The sequence below is a fragment of the Alligator mississippiensis genome, chromosome 3, assembly GCF_030867095.1.
Source record: "Alligator mississippiensis isolate rAllMis1 chromosome 3, rAllMis1, whole genome shotgun sequence".
NCBI classification, from domain to species: Eukaryota; Metazoa; Chordata; order Crocodylia; family Alligatoridae; genus Alligator; species Alligator mississippiensis.
In genome coordinates, this window is record NC_081826.1 from 23,577,250 (window position 1) to 23,594,944 (window position 17,695).

At 38.0% G+C, this 17,695-nt stretch overlaps 1 protein-coding gene across 2 annotated transcripts in view; it reads left to right on the forward strand.

Moving 5' to 3' along the window:
* The window catches only part of TNFRSF11B (TNF receptor superfamily member 11b), a 71,769-nt gene extending 55,367 nt beyond the window's left edge, over positions 1-16,402 (forward strand). For both annotated transcript variants that reach the window (XM_059723796.1, XM_006263347.4), the window contains exons 2-5: positions 8,324-8,693; positions 13,331-13,525; positions 13,844-14,068; positions 15,253-16,402. In XM_059723796.1, the coding sequence (XP_059579779.1) occupies positions 8,324-8,693; positions 13,331-13,525; positions 13,844-14,068; positions 15,253-15,641 (1,179 nt within the window). In that variant the 3' untranslated portion in view covers positions 15,642-16,402. The remainder of the gene's footprint in view (positions 1-8,323; positions 8,694-13,330; positions 13,526-13,843; positions 14,069-15,252) is intronic.
* Positions 16,403-17,695: the final 1,293 nt, after the last annotated feature.

The window sequence follows — 17,695 nt, forward strand, 5'->3', positions numbered from 1 at the left end:
CTGCACTTCTTTAACAATCCCCCACTTAGAAGTTAATACTCTGAATTGACTTCAGCCTTCAGTTTTCATCCATTTCTTTGGAGATGATGTTACTTAAAATAACAGCTCCAAAGGAAATAGTTGCCATTCAAAAGCAAGCATAGCAGTAATTGAGACACTTCAGGTTTTTTAACACAAGAGTTATGACACATCTATAATGCCAGTGTTAAATGAAGTAATTGATGTTGCTTTTTAATGCAGATGGAAAGAGATGTTACGTGTTCTTTGTCTGCTTCCAGAGCTAAAGGTATTCCAGATTATAAGATTAGAATCCAATGGGAATTAGCATTTTTTTTACTTTGAGAATAACTGTAATATGTGCATGGGGGTGAGGCTGTGAGGTACATTTAAAATGGCTACATAAAGCATTTTTACACAATGTAGAATGAAACCTTAGGAGTTGCTATTGTATGATGTTTTGTGGATAAAAAACTTAGCAAGATTTGAAAAGGATTAGACATGCCTATAAATAAAAGCAGCATATGCAGTTATAGTAGGGGGGATAAAATTGTCAAGGTCTGTTGGTATTCATGCTCAAGACATAAGCTAATTTTGAAATGAGTTCAAGAGGAAGATTTTCCCCTGGGAATTCAAGCCCTGTTTACCTTACCTAAGGTAAATAGTCCTAATGAAATCTTTGAAGTCAGTAGGATTTAGTAGTTAAATAGGTGAAGATTTAATTTTGGTGTCTACTGGTGGTCATATTATACCATTAGTTTAGAAGCAGGACCTACCTATTCATTTTAGCTGGGAATCTGCTTTGGATTAGGTGGCATAAGCTGGCCTTCTGTTTTGGCTTCATCAAAATATTTTCTGTTAAAAAATGAAGTAGAGTTGTGAGATTTTACTTGGAGTTCATTACACACACTGGCAGCATTTTTGACAAAGTGAGAATAATTATTTATTGAGCAGGAAAATATGCCTGAGGATGGACTTGAAATTTCAAGCAGAGACAAATTTATCTCTTTCAGTAAATTAAACGTTCTCCTCTGGTCTGCCAACTAAAACCACAAAGCCAAGACTTATAATAATATTTTCATACTCTGAAAAACCACCTTCTTTACTTCCACAAAGCAGTGATTTAAGGGAATGATGCTTGAAGGATTTTTGTTTTATGTGTTTTGTCATACAGTTCGTTCTAATTTAACAGAAACAAGCAAGCAGCTATTTGTCTTACATATAATGATGAAAGGAAAGGGCGTGTGCTACTTTTCATGCCCAAGGTCTGAAATAAAGTAATATGATCACATTAGAAGATGCTTTTGAAAGAAAAATAAAGGCATGAAGAGAGAGAACTGTAGAAATGTCCTTTGTTGCATTTGGCAACTCCTCTGACTACTTTGTGCATGGTGTTATAAAGTGTATGTGGAAAAAATGTTGCTGTAAATAATATCCAAGTTGAGTGACAGTCAACGAATTGCTTCTTAATCTTGTATGACTTGCTTTGAATGACCTGCTAAACTACACACAGGAAGTTAAGTAATGAACCCTACCTACCTAATGCTGTTCTAGAAGAATGACTTCCTCTGGCTTCTGGCAGTGGGCTAATTTGATGTGAAGTAAATGTTGGTCCAGTTTTCGGCCTTAGTTTTTCACTCCCTCACCATTTAGGCCAGCAGGAGTATTTCCACTGCCTTCAGAGAGAGAAGGACAAGGTAGGCGAATAAGCTTCTGCAAATTGGATGGACCGTTTTCCAGGGGTCTGCTGGGTGGTAATTAAGAAGTAGCAAATGCATCTGGTGAACAGCCTTGCTCATAACTCCTTGGTCTGAAAAGCAAGGGCTATGACAAGGGGACTTGGGAATGGTTTCAAACTGAAGCAGAGGATGGAGGATTGGAGCAGAGGTTGGCTTTTAGGAGGAACTTTCTCACTATGAGGTGGTTAAGCACTGGAACAGGCTACCCAGAGAGTTTGTGAAGTCTCCATCCTTGAAAGTTTTTAAGACCAGGCTAGACAGATGCTTGACTGGGATGGTTTAGTCAAGGATGATCCTGCCTTCGGCATGGGGTTGGATTTGATGACTTCCTGAGGTCCTTTCCAACCCTACTATTTTATGATACCCAAGAAGCCAACAGCAATACTTGTCAGGAACTTGTCCAATATTTTGTCTCTTATGTTTCTCTGCAGTAAGTTTTCAAAGCCTGTGCCTGGTAGAAGCACTAAATAGCAATCATCATAACTTGCTCATTCAATCATACAGAGTAGGTCAGTGTTGCCTCTAATTTATTCCTTCTCCTGAACTAATACTTCAGTACTGTGATCCAGAAGTAACTACACATAGAAACATAGGGGTATACCACCAGAAGGACCTTCTCAGTCATAGAGTCCAAACATCAGCTGTTGCAGGCAATCACATAATCCTGTTCATAAATGTGTCAAGATCTGTCTTAATACTAGGTTATTTTTTTACTCCAACTACTGCTAGTGGAAGGCTATTCCAGACCCTCATTCCTGTGAGGGTGAGAGTGATTCTTCTGTTTTCCAGCTTATGTTTATTCATAGTAAGTTTTTCCTCATTTGTTCTCTTGTCAACATAGTCCTTTAACTTAACTTGTTCTTTTCCTACTGTTGTGATTGTGTCCCTGTTGTATTTATAGAGAATAGCCCTTGTTCTTCCAGGCTAAACAAGCTGAGCTCTTTTAGTCTCTACTCCCCAGATAGGCCCTCAGTTTCCCTGATTATCCTAAGAGCCCTTCTCTTCACGCTTCCAAAAAATAAAGAATTCAAACTGGAGCAGCAATTACTTCCAGTGCCCCAGACAACTGTTGAGTGTATGACATGGGCATATCTTGTGGTAGACCCAACTGCAGTTTCTCAGAGATTAAAGAATCAATTAAGTATCTGTTCATTACAATTGGACCATTACTTCCATAATTTGAAACCAGACCATTTTTTCCTTCAGACTGAGGTACACATTTAGTGGTAAAATGGCAAGAGATAGTATGATCTTGGCTGAATTCTGCATTCAGTTGTGCCATATTGAAGCCAATAGCATCACAGCAATTTAACAGTCTATAATTTGACCCTTCATATGTTGTGGAATAGACTATGGAAAATTTTAAAAGGCTAATATCCAACTGTAAAAAAATATACTAAAGATCTGTTTTCCCTTACAACACTCTTCCAAAATTTTTCAGCTTTGGTATTGCTTGGTATTGTTCACAACAGAACAAATTGTCATTGCTTAAAATAAAATTTAGTTGAACTTCCAATCTTTTCTCTGTGTGAATGAAGACAGCGGGCCAGTTCTTCTATCCATTAACCTTTGAGCATTTTCAGAGCAGCACCTTTTCTTGTTCTTCAAAAAAAAGAAGCCTTCAAATGTAACTTTAGAGTTCAGATGAAAGACTGTACCTTCAGTTACCATGAATAAGCCTAGCTCACTGAGTGAAGCTATACCTTTGTCTTTCCATCATTTGCAGTCCTAGATCATCAATACAGCTGATTCAATATATAGGTTATGTTTTTATTTAGAGTAACAGGGCTATTTCTTAAAGCCCTTCTAGAGACTCAGGTAAAGGTGTGATAGGATCTAGTGCATGATCCACACAATCACACCTCCTGCCATGGCACATGTGTATGGCAAGAGGCATGATTGTGGTATCCAGCACCAGCTCCTATCATACCTTATCACCAGCATTGGGGAGCCCAGTATCATGATCCCAGGCTTCCCCTGCACTGGCTCCTGCTGCGCAGATGGGAGTCCTGTCAGCTAACAAGACTCTCATCCATAGCAGCATCTCAGGAGCCACCATGGATTGGAGTCCCATCAGCTGACAGGACTTCCATCTGCAGCAGCACATGGGTCACTGCTGCAATGGGCGTCCTGTCGGCTGATGAGATTCTACCCACCATAACTCATGGTGCGCCCAAGTGCTGATGGGGCTTCCAGCCACGGGGGCATAGCTATGCTACATGTGCAAATTAAATCTGGATAGAAACCAGCTATGAAATTACTATAGATTTTCCAGCTCTAACTCTATAGCTGGTTGGACCTTTTAATAGTATGACAGTTCATTTGCATGTGTAGCCAGTCTAAATCAATTTTGCATTTAATCTGATAATCATGTGATACATGTAACACATGTAGAAAGGGGCGTTATAAGGCAGAGACTGTTTAATATATTTCACCCCACTTCTAGGAAAAGGCCTTTCACCTGAATACTATTATCTGGATGAGTGGATTGTACTATGTATAAATCACCCTGCATATCTAGCTAGGAATGAGCCAACATTAAGCAGAAACAATGCCTGTAAACTCTTTAGGGCAAGGACTGTATGCAGATATTACTATAACTTTTCTGAAAAATAGGACACTTCTATTTAGCTGCTTGAATGTGGATTTAGGAGACTAAAATTAGGCCTCCAATTTACACAGCCATAACCAGAATGCCTTGGATGTGTAGTATGTTTTTTATCTTTAATCAAAAATGGTCGGGTTTTGGTATTTTGAGTACATTTGTCTGCTTCCATCTTGGGCCTTTTTTGTGTATTTTCAGTATTTTTGTAAATTGCCCAGGGAATCAGATTCTATATAAGACCTGTAATAAATAGCGTAGAACTGTTCATAATTAAGTGATAGTAACTTTAATAGTTTTCCAGATAACAATTCCATTTATGGCTGCAGAGTTGGCTTAATATCTTTCAAAATAATTACTTTAAAAATAGAACATAAATACAGCTCCATCAATGATTGATTGCACTTTATTACATCTAGACATCATGTATTTCTGAGAATGAAAGAGGATAGTGGTGATGGTCTTCCTTTAAAAAAAAAAAAAGAAAGAAACAAAACACCCGGTGTGAATGGTCTGTTTTTCTGCTGCTATTATTTCTATTTTATACCTTAATTTAAACTATTACAGGTTCTCTTCAGCAGAATCAATGTGCATCTATGCTTACTATAAGTTTTGGGGTTTTTTTAATATATTTACCCACCTTGGTACCTTTTACATTTAAATTTAGCTAAAATCTGAACTAACTCCATTTTGAACACAGCTGGAATTGCTTTAAAATTTCACCTAGTGGCCTCTTCTTCCCCACCAACCTCTATACCATCTGAGCTCTTTTAAACTGTGGACCCCTCCTACAACACCATTTCTAATGTCTCCTCTGTGTGATCTCCTATGGAAACTGACAGCAGTGCCAGTGGGCCAAATCCTTCTCTTCTCATTCAACATGAATGTCACAGTGGGAGCTTCTGGCTGCCAAATGCCATTAAAAATCTGGATGCACAAAAGTACCTGAAAATGTGTTCCTGCCTGTGCAGCGAGATAGTAAATGGCAAGACAGACATAGGATTCTAATGCGGCGGTAAGAGAAGTCTTGTCTGGTGGCAGGGTTGAAATATGTTGCACAGTAGAGAGACTTCATAGTCTTTACTTGGGAGCAGCTGTAATTTTCACTTGTACTACATAATAATTTTCACCCAATGCCAGCTTCCCATTTGGGCAGAGTTACCTGAATCTCTCAGGGCTCCATAAACATCTAAAGCATGTGGATTATGGCTGTAATTCAATATCTGCGCCTTACATTGCAGTGTGGTGTTGTTCTAACATACTAGAAAAGAATATGTCCATGCAAGTCTTGGAATCTATAAGTAGGGAGTTTCATTTTTCTTAAATGGTCTCTCTTTTGAATAATAATTAAAAAAAAAAATGTTAAAGGGAAACCTGCCTGTTAGCATCAGTGATTGATGGGATTATCAGGACTTCCTTATTGCTAAAGTAATAGCCTGAGATTTACCAAGCGTGTATACATGGTTCACCAAGAGCCATTCATGGAGAGCCATTCATTTTTCAAAAATGTGCTTTACCCTCTGGTTAAATAGATGCTGTGAAACAGATCTAGACATTTAAAAGAAATAGAGCTGCACAATCAAGACAAATTAAAATTTGAAGTAAGACTTAACTGTTTACCAGGGAGGGTGATTAAGCATTGGAACAAAATAGATAAGATGGTGGAATCTCCATCTCTTGAAGTCTTCACATGAAGGTTGCCTTTCTAGAAGATGTGCTTTAGTTAAGCACCTGTTACTGGGTTCAGTACAGGAGTGAATCATAAAACGGTGTGGCACAGGTTACATAGGATGTCTGACTAGTAGATTTAACGTGGCTTTGAAATCTAAAATTCTGGCCTTCAAAATCTAAGAATGAATCAATGAAAGCTGTGTTCTTCTCCCATAATTTCCCTAAAGAAAGCTGGATTTCTCAGGAGAGGCAGAGAAATCTTATTGATCCCTACCAGGAGTTCAGTAATTTGGGGCAAACATTGCAACATACTGAGTGTATCGCCGTGAAATCATGCTTGTACCAGGTGTTCCAAAACTGCAGTGTGTCTGTTCTAAGAAGCACACCTGAGACCTTGTGAGGTTCATGGGTGTGAACCAGAAATGACTATGTCACAATTTTCTAATGCTTGGTACCCGCAAAACAGGATCAAGTTGGCACTGCTGTGTTTTCCTGGCAGTGCTCTCTAGCATTGTCCAATACAACGTGGACATGCCTTAAAAGCGATTCCAATGTGGTATCTGTGTTGAAGCCTAAATGTTAAGTAGTGGTGATGTGTCCACAGCTCACTTGCGCTCTTGTTCACAAATTCAAAACTAGTATCAATGTGAGTTTTGCTTGTGTAGCCTTTAATACATGGGAAAATATCCGAACCAAATATTTTATAAAACCAACAAGATGTGAAATATAGAAGCAACTAACAGAATGCACAACATTTGGCCAGAGCTGAATTACATATCCCAAGGCCATGTTCCTACCCAGTGACCTTGTGTGCCACAGCACGACATACAGTGGAGTAAACAAGGAGCTCACTTCATTTATAAAGCATCAGAGAAACTGCAAAACAACATTTGTAACTGGATGCCCAAATGATAATACATCCCAGGCATCTCACAAGCCGAGCAGGGTCATCCCAGATCAATACTTGCTGAGACCCACAAGAAAAACATAAGCTCCTGCAGGAAGCTAATCTGACTATACATTAGGTTGTGCCTCTCCCAAGTGTAGAACCAATGCACCAGCATAGTATTTGTAATGTTATAGTTGCTCTCGCTCTTGCACTTTGGATAAGCTGTACCGCCAAACTTCTGTGACAGAAAGCATTAACCTTAGTGTTGTAGCCCATTCCAGCTTTGTGTGATTACTTTCTCCTCGCAATTTGTTAACTGCAGCATTCCTCACATCTACCTCAAAATACTGCACAGCATTCCTGTTTGATGGGAAGTAGCTGCTGCATACTGTCTTCGCAGCTCTGAGATTTCAGTGCTGGATTAAACCAAGGCACTTTGTAAAAACAAAACCATGCTGTTATATTTGTTTTATTGGCAATAAAATTATACATTGTAAGGATTTGTCCTCTGAAAGTGCCCACAGGAATGCTGCAAGTCATTTTTTTTTTAAATCTGAGCATAACGAAGGTGGTTCAGTTGTACAATAAGATATTTACCACTTCTGGAAGGTCTGATTTTCCTCCCGTAATAATGTGTATCAGGAGTAATTCCAGTAAATCAGGGTATCAGCTCTTCAACTAGGGAAGCAGGGGGCAGGTTCCTTGTCCACTGAAGTTCCAGTGATATAAGAGAGAGAAGAATTGGTACCCACAGCCCCTTTCCCACAAAACTCACAAACTACAAGCCCTATCCTGCACACAGCTACTTAAGCAAGTAAGCATTTGCAGGATGGGACTGTAAATTAGGTAATGAATAGGCCCAGGGAAGTAGAGTGATAAAACATCAAATCTTGTCATTGAATTGCCTGTATTGCGTCTGGATTTTGTTGGTCCAAGAACATTTTAATATAGTTTCAGTGTGGAATGGTGGATTATTTTTAAATAATTTACTATAATAATACAGGTATGCAAGAGTCGGGAAGTTGGCTAGGATCTCATATATTACTACAGGTTTCCCTCGCCAACCGCTGGGGTTAGGTTCCTGAAGGTTCCCGTGGTTGGCAAAACCGTGGTTGGCAAGACAAAAGGCTTGTGAGCAAAATGGCAGGTGGCGGGCTGATTTGCAGCCACGGAAAACCGTGGTCACTCAAAACTGTATACTGTGGTAGCCAAAATGGTATATAGAATATTAAGGATGCATACTCAAAACCGTGGTTGGCAAAACCATGGTTGGCGAGGGAAACCTGTATAGTATGTGTCTTACCACAGTGGCACTAAAGAGATAGACATAAGGTGCCTAATCAAATAAGTGATATTGTAGGCTTTTCTGTGATTGTGCTGCCTTGTAGGACTAAAGAGACCGATATTTTATTTTCCTCTTGCTAGTTCTTGGATATTTCAATTAAATGGGCCACCCAGGAAACCTCTCCCCCAAAGTACCTCCATTATGATCCAGCTACATCTCGTCAACTGATGTGTGACCTGTGCCCTCCTGGAACATATTTAAAACAGCACTGTACAGCTACAAGGAAAACTGAATGCTCACCATGTCCAGATCAGTACTACTCCGAGGACTGGAACAGCAATGATGAATGCCAATACTGCAGTGTGGTATGCAAAGAGCTACAGTATGTTAAGCAAGAATGCAACAGCACACAGAACCGCATCTGTGAATGCATTGAAGGGAGATATCTCGACCTAGAATTTTGTTTAAAACACACAGAATGTCCTCCTGGATCTGGTGTTGTCCAACCAGGTACGTATCTGTTTTCAATACACAACAAAATGAATTAGTGCCATTCAGAGCACTGAAGAGTTGTGGCACTTCAAGATTAGGAAACAAGCTTGTCCAGGTGAAATTACAGGGTAGTAAATTGTAAAGTCAGTTGAACCTGTTACCTTTCTAACATTGCTTTGGACTACAGCCAAAGGACCAGTTCTCAATGGAATACTGTGCTCCTACTGTAATATATAACTTAATGGCAGTACCAAATGTAGCAAATTGCACTCTAATGAGAAACATGATGAATTACCTCTTTTAAAGGAACATTATCCTGAGTGTAGTTTGTGTGTGATAAATAATAATGTTTTTCATTTTGAATTCTGCTGCTTCAAGCACCTGTGTATCTTGACAAACACCAGAAGCATTAACTGACATAATACCAAAAGCATAAGTATAACAATATTAATGTAGCACTAAAGTCAGAACAATATGTGGTAGTAATTAATTACCAACCTCTTAAATGAGAACTCTTAGGGAAAACATTATTATCATCAAAAAAACAGCCAACTATTTCTTTCTCAGACAAGCTGGTAATATGCTGCGTGTCTGGGAGGGATAAAGATTACAGTAATGTTTTCAGGGGACCATATTCTTCATTTTAGACAAAATAAATTGTTAAGCCAAGAATAAGTTCTTGTTTTAAAACAAATTATTTATCATTCTGCCCATGACATGGCCCAGTCTAGCTCCAGCGCTTAATGATGCCTAAGAGAATTGCAAGCTTGTGTTCCACCTGAGATAGATAACTACCTAAAAAAGAAATACAGGAAAGGGCACACATGGAAAAACAGAGGACATCTAAGAGATTTTTCAGTTTAAATACCCTAATCTTCAAAATTACCTAATAGTTTTCCTGGCTGTATGCACCAGGCAAGAGTTACTATTCTATGAATGCTAGCCAAAACATTTTAGAGGTACTTGAACAGTAGGTCAGTACTGAACACACTTGTGTTAGGTAGGTAAGCACGGTGTAGCAGTTTGTGTAGCTATATTAGAAACAGGACAATATAGACCTAAAACAAAGAGCATATAGAAATCCACTTAGAAGACTCAAAAGGAGTTTGAAGGCAGAAGGCGGGTGTGGTGTCCTTCAAACTGCAGCAGGCAATAAAATGGAAGCTTGCGGTCCAAGAGCACACCCACAATATTAGACCAGTTAGTCTTCCAGAAAAAGATAAATGGTCTGTCACACACTTGTGTCCACGGTTACATTTGGGTAGCATCATTGAATGCAGTGGTTTTGTCCTGGTGCAACCCAGAGTGCAATGTGGCCAAAGTGTGTAAAAAAAATCCCAATTAGCCACATAAGGAGGCTTTGTGATTCAATGGCTAGGACAGGCTGAAGAATTAAAAATACTCAAGATTCAAATTCTGTTCCCAGCCTTCATCACCTCACAGTGTAATATCACTTATTTAGTGCTCCCTCTCTGGAAATATAGATGAGGGGAAACCAACAAGATTAGAGTGAGACCCTTGGAGGAACATCACTATAATAGTTGTTACTGTATTTTGTTTCCTTTATCTTAGTCCTAGCACTCAAGCATACATTGTTGTTCATCATAAATCTTTCAATACAACACTGGTCACCTTCCTGACTAAATACCATGTGTAATACATCCTCAACACCTACCTACTCTGGAAATCAGTCCTGTAGTCTGTGTTAGAAGGTGTCAGTATAGCAACCATGCCAAAGAGCTCATTGCACAGAATAGTTATTTGGGATACTCACTCCTCAGACTATTCCTATACCTGGATTATGTAGATTTTTTTTCCTCTGCAAATTGTTTCTGGCAATTAACACTTTTTTGTTGCTTGTTCTGTGTATTGATCACATTGTTTGTCACACATCTCTGTGCTGCTTTTAGTTCTACTAATTTAATCAATGTTGGTGTTCTGTAATGTTAATAATATAGGTTTCTTACTTTTGAAACTGTCCTTTTAACTAAAAATTTGAATTCCTTCAAAGGACTGACAAGGCATTGGTTGGATCTAGAATTGTGCCAATATTAAAGCCAATATTGCAGACAAGTTTAGGAATTTAATCTCTGGGTTTAAAACTGTTAATATGATTTTGTATCTGAAGCAGGTAAAAATTGCAAGGGGCCCATTCTCCTGTTTAGGTATGGATACAGCTGAAATCTCACATGTACAGCTGTTCCCATGAGCTTCCCACCATAAAGGTATATGAGATTGCCTGTTCTTAAATGGTTTCTGTCCTTTTGAAATGGCTTGCAAGAGCAGCTTATGTGATCTGATACCACTGAATCTAAACGCAAGGCTTAAAAGCTTTTTGCACTGTGTAGTCCAGTGTTATGGCAGTACTTCACATTAGCAGAAATCCACTTAGGAATTAGTACTGATGCAGGCAGCATTTTGTATCTGCTATGTCCCATAAGGGAGAAAGGGACTGAAACAGAAAAGGAGAAGTCAACAGGAGGTCAAGGAAGCTAATGCTAGGGAGGCCTGCATAGCAGAGAGGATTAGCAGTCACCAGAGACTGCCCTATTTCTGTAGTGTCTCGGACTTCAGCGTATTCCCAAACTACCTGCTTTTCTGCCCATCTCTGGTGAGGAAGATGTAGAGGAAAGGGGAACCTGCAGGTAAACACCCAAACAGCGGTTCTTGGAATGAGAAGTCTGGCTTCACACCCAAGAGCAGTGGTTCTCAACCTTTTTAGACCCAAGGCACCATGAGTAGACTCAAGGCATCCTTCTGAAAATGCCATCTCTTAATTTTCACCTCTGTTTTGACTACAGGAAAATAACAGAGCAGTTTTTTTCTGTTGCAAAGAACTCAGAAAGGCCACAACAATTGATTTCTATTTAAAATGGCTGCATTACTTTATGAATCATATTTCTAAAAATAACATTGCTAACATTGTGTGACACCTTATAGCCCCAGGATGCTGTGATGCCCTCTTAAAGAATCACTGTCCTGCCTTGTAAGAAAAAACTTGAAAGAGGCGCAGCTGGTGCAAGGGAAAGTTACCAGAAAGTCTGCTTTCGCAATGCTAGCTGATGCCTAATCATGTCCAACATGTAGTTTTCTGTTGTCTCAGCTTTTGTACTTTTTCCAGTCACTCACATTGCATAAAACATAGAGGATTACAAGGGCAGCCGCCTTCCATGATGACTGTTCTTTCCTGGGAACACATAATTTCTTAACTAATTATACAGAATCTCTTTTGATTTTCAGATGAGAACAGTGAGACCCCTTGTTTTCTTTAGTTTTTATTTTTATTTGTTTTTACTTTTATGTGAAGAACAAAGTAGCATGATATCTTTGTATAGCAATATATTCTTTATGTCTTGGCTAGTGGAAAACTCACTGAGCTTCATATTCTCTTGTTTCTAAGAAGCACAATATATATAGTTGGACTTGCTTATTTCCTGCAAACTTCTATGCATCTAGCTTTTAAGAGCAAATACTCCTCAAATACACTAGATGGAGGTATTTGCATATGCAAATATAGTTTTTAATTCTTAAGGAGAATTTAAGCATATGCTTAAGTCCATCTTTATTGAATAAAGCAGTTAAGCACCTGCTTGACCTTAGGCATAGGCTTTAAATATCATTGGTTTCAAATGCTTTGCTAAATGGGAATAAGCAAACTATAATAGATAAGCACTGATTGCAGCTGAGTTTTTTCCTTTTTTCATTTGATAAGATAATCCTTTTCAGTTACTGTCAAAATTAGTCCCATACATTAATTCTCTTGCTCTAAATCACCATGACACAGCAGTGTCCCTTTGTCTCAGTTCTTTAACCAGGATAATAAATATATGCTATGTAATGGTAGTTCAAACAAGTAGAATCTGTTTATGTTTTTCTGATTATACATGTTCATTTGGTTTTAGGTAAGTATATAAAAATATAATTACTCCAAGAGAGAGGGGTCAAACTATAATGTTGAAATTACCATGTTGCTAAACAGGAATGTATCTGTAAAATCTTTAGAAACTTTACAATATGTGGTGTTATAAAGTATAACTCCAGAATTTCATATTTAAGAAATATATATGCATGTTGGAGAAACTTCAGCAAATGTGCGTATCTAAGGGAATGAAGGAAAAATCACAATAGATGTCTGATTTTAATTTCAATATGCAGGATGTACTTAAATTATATTGCTGCACATGGAGAAGAGAAAAAGTCCTGACCTCCAGCAGACCTAAATAAATGGGCTAAATTCTGGTTCTTGTTACAACCAAAATAATTAATTTTAATGAGTCCAGATGTTGCAGAAGTGAATTCAGACCCATATTTGTGCCAGTTAGGAATTTTCCCACAACTCTATGTGGATGAAAATGAAGGACAGATCCTGTTTGTGAGCATCTGAGAAGTCAGCTACTTATTAGTTTGTGACAGTATGCAGAAATCAGAAGGAAGTTTAAAAATTGTATTTAACATAATTTTGTTGTATGAGCATCTTCCTTAAAAAAATTCTTTTGCTTTTCTCAATATATTTTCCAAATTAGTGCTCCTACGTGTGCAAGCAAGCACAAAATTCTGAATTAGTCATATTTTATTTTTCATTATTTTCTTGCATGAAACCTAACACGCACACCATATATCCTGTGTAAAGGAATGCATGTTTTGTCTTTCTAAAGGTACCCCTGAGAGTGACACCAGTTGTATGAGATGTCCAGAGGGATTTTTCTCAAATGAAACTTCATCCAAAACACCCTGTAAGAAGCACACAAACTGTAGTGCGCTAGGCCTTAAAACAGCATCAAAAGGAAATGCAGTTCGTGACAACGTGTGTCAGGGAAACGGCGATGCATCAGCTCAAAAATGTGGAATAGGTATGTATAATGCTATGTGTACTGGAATTATATCTTCTTACATTCTCAAAATGAAATTACCAGCAGCAACAGTAGCTGCCATAACAGTTGCTAAGACCTCAGATACTCAGGTGATGGGCAAACTGTAATAAAATGTTCAGGATGTTAAAAGACACATAGTATTGAAGAGAGGCCAGTTCTTATTTTAGACCTGTTTATAAAACGGATTTTCTTACTATCTTTGATCACATAGGTTTGTTTTTCCCAGAGCCAGATAATTGTGCAAGGATCCAGACATCTGACTGAATATTATTTTTTCCTCCCTGCATTTGTTTTTAGATGTAACCCTGTGTGAGGAAGCATTGTTCAGATTTACTGTTCCAACCCAACTCTCCCCTAACTGGCTGAACATACTAGCAGACAATTTGCCTGGCACAAAGATTACTACAGAAAATATAGAATGGATTAAACAAAGACATAGTTCTCAAGAACAGGCCTTCCAATTGTTGAAATTATGGAAGCAGCAAAACAAAGAACAAGATATGGTCAAGAAGAAAATTCGAGGTAATTCATATGGCACAGCAAGCACAGGAGAAGTAACTTTCTAAATAGCAGTTCTTTAAACTAGTGGGGTCAAATTCTGTCCTTGATTATGTGCCCACACCTAGAGAGTTGAATGGGTATGACTAAGCTTTATGTGCGTGCTACACATAATGGGCAGTCCAAGGATGTGACTATGGAAAGTATTTAGCACTTTGTATTCATTAAAAAGACTACTTATGCAACTCCAGTTTATGAAACCTGAGTCAGTAATATATATCCAAGTCCCAGAGAGCAAAGCTTTGTGATAATGCAGGGCTCATTTTGCCCACACCTGCATTAGAGCAACAGCTATTAAGATCAGTGAGTATGCATCAATGAGGGCAAAATTTAAGTTTACAGTATATCATACAAGGCTCTACCCAGACAAGCTTAGCAGGCTTGGGACTTAAACCCCTGCTTATCTACAGAATGTGACTATTATGAGGACTTGCAAATCAACACCCACTCACAGCCCAACAGAGGTGCTTTTCCCTTCCTGCTGGGAGTATCCCTATCTTTCAAGCCTAATTATTCCTTCACCTATCTGGTGAAACTGCCCATATTGATGCCAAAACTGAAATATTCCCAGAAATATCTGTAATGTTAACACTTGGTAGGATTTTCAGACAAAATGACTAACCCCTTTTATATGAGCCAATATCAGAGCCAACCAGATTGTAATGACCCCTGTCCTACAAGGAATGGATTTGAGCTGTTAACCTTGAGAAGAAAGATACTGTAGAATTTGCATTTTTATCTGCATTTAAATTCATGTCGGTTCATATCGCTGTAATGTCAAAAGTATTTTTGCAGGCAAATGTGAATCTGAAGTCCAGTGACAGTTGTAGTAAGGATTGCCTAGATATTGTCACTCTATCAGTGAAATATTTATTCATTGCAATCTAAAATTCAGAGCCCCACCTCATGCACCGAACACCTTATGCATGTTACAACAGTGTTCAAATAAACATGCAAATTTATATATGCTTTTAAGTATTTTTCATGGTTTGCTCCTAATACAACAACGATAAAAGATTTATTTGGACTTAAAAACTAAAAACATTTAGAAAGAACGTGTCCTTTTGACTTTAGAGCTTGTTTTTAAACTATTATAAAATGATAATGAATCTTATTTATGTACTTTTGTGCTTTTTTGTTTTCTGTAGATTTTGATCTTTGTGAAAATAGTGTCTTAAAACATGTTGGCCAACTTAATCTCTCCTTTGAACATCTCAACATCTTGATGGCAAGTTTACCAGGAAAGAAAGTGGGAAAAGAAGATATTGAGCGTACCGTGAAGCTGTGTACACCTACACAACAAATCCTAAAGCTCCTCAACCTGTGGAGAGTAAAAAATGGAGATCAAGATACTATAAACGGCCTCATGTTTGGGTTGAAGCACTTGAAAACATACCACTTTCCCAAAACAACAATCCAAAGTCTGAAGAAGGTTGTCAAGATTCTTCACAGGTTTACAACATATAGAGTCTCCCAGAAATTATTTTTAGACAGGGTAGGCAACCAAGTTAAAATGGTGAAAATGAGAAGTGTTTAATTCAAGATGTTTTTCATTTATTCTCCAGTGACTACTTCCCCCTAATTACTGCTAGCAGTAATTAAACTGGAACATTATTTCCCCTACCTTATGTCTAACTATTTATAGAAATTCCTGACTGGAACAGCTCTAAGGTGTCAGCTATGAGGTTGAGTGTTTTTTTGGTTTGAGGTGGGGTTTGGGCAGGGGAGGGTGTTTATTTGTTTTTTGTTACAAAGTCACTCTACAAAAGCTACTAATCCGTTGATAACACTAAAATGCTGATTCTGCTTCTTAGCTCATCCAAAATAGAAAGGTTCCACTAAAGCCATTGCATGAGAATGCAATGGGCCAGGCTCTAATAAAGTATTTACTATTTATATTCATTGAGTTATAAGAGTTTTTGTTGTACATATTTATTAACTTAAATAAAAACTATATGATTTAATTTGAGAGAGAAATTTAAATGTATGCTATATATTTTCTAGCTAGACAAAAATGATCAAATATATTTTTCAGCAGAAATTTTGTAATTTTTCCTAAAGGTCCTTAATTTCTTTGCTATGTGAGGTTTTTTTAATTGTTACTTAGATTTGTCTGATATCTTTTGGTAGCTGTTGTCTAATTTATCCAATGTTTTAATCCAAATAGAAGAAATATACCATAAATGACCTGAATATTTAAATATTCTGTAAGAAAGTGAATGTACCATATTTAAAAGCTGGATTTTTGAAAGGAATCCATAATCTTATTTGATAAACAATTAAACAGTTTTCAATTGACCTTTTGTCTGTTCAGCTTGTTACTTTCAACTTCAGTGGGCAATGCTCACACAGATGTTTCCTTTGGATTTTATTCCATGTTATTGAAGAGACGGGCCTGATTTTGCCAGTATCCCATGTCTTGTCTAGTCACTGTCATCTGAGCAAAGTGAATGCAAACTGGCTACTGAACACCATTATTCTGAATTAGTGCTCCATACACACAGGTGTCAATGTCCAAACCAGGCATAAGGCACAGGAGAATGGGTCTTAATCAGATCTGCTGCGAGTAGATACAGTTTCATTAATGATTTGAATTTAACCAATAGTTATTCTTATTATAGCCTTTGCCCAAACCACAGACTGTGATTTTGAGAAGAAAAGGTACACTCGCCTTGAAAAAAGTCTTTCAACGAGCTGGACTACAGAGAGCTCATGCAGTGGAATGTACATCCCCAGAGGTCTGCAGAGCCCCACTTACCCAGAGGCTTGGCTTCAATGCAAAAGGAGGGGTAGGGATATAAAACAACAAGCAAACAGTTTTACAGCCTGTGCAAAGGGAATGTGCACAAGCCTTATGTGCTACTTAAAGCCCAAGTGCTATAATAATGGCAGCCAACCAACTTGTACTATTTCTAGCATAAGGATGGAGGGAGACTTCTTGCCTGGTTCCCTCTTTAAACTGACTATACAAAGTCCATTTCTTCAAGGGTTAGTTGAGATGGGCAAAGGAAATGGTAGGAAGTTCCTACTTTGCATTAAGTCCTATAAAAGAGTTATTATTATACTACAGATTAATAGAAATAATTTTTATGTACTTTAAACCAAGAACAGAATGGTTATTGCAATGTACAGTGTAATTGGGAAAAAGTGTCAAACAGTGCACTTTGGAGAACTTTAAAATGACATGATGATTTAAAATACAGGTTTTGGGAATCTCGTTTTTGAAAGTGACATCAATATTTGTGATAGTGTTGGAGTAGCCACTGTGGTCCAGGAAAAGTCCAAGAGCCAAGGCTTTTATTTATTTATTATCAGACCAACTGTAAAGCTAAGAGTCTGGATGGACAATCTTTCAGACATCAGCACCCTTCTTCTGGTGACTTTCACCTGTGACCTAAAGGTGACCTGAGGAAGGGAACTTGATGCTTGAAAGGTTGTTCCAACTACACGGCTCTTCCAACTACATGGGCGGTCCAATAAAAGTTATCAGTTTTTGTAGCAGAGTTAAAGTATGAAGGAATAATTTAAGCATTATATTCTGCATGAAATAGAGTAAAAACTGATTTAGTGTGGCTGTACTGTAAATGGCAG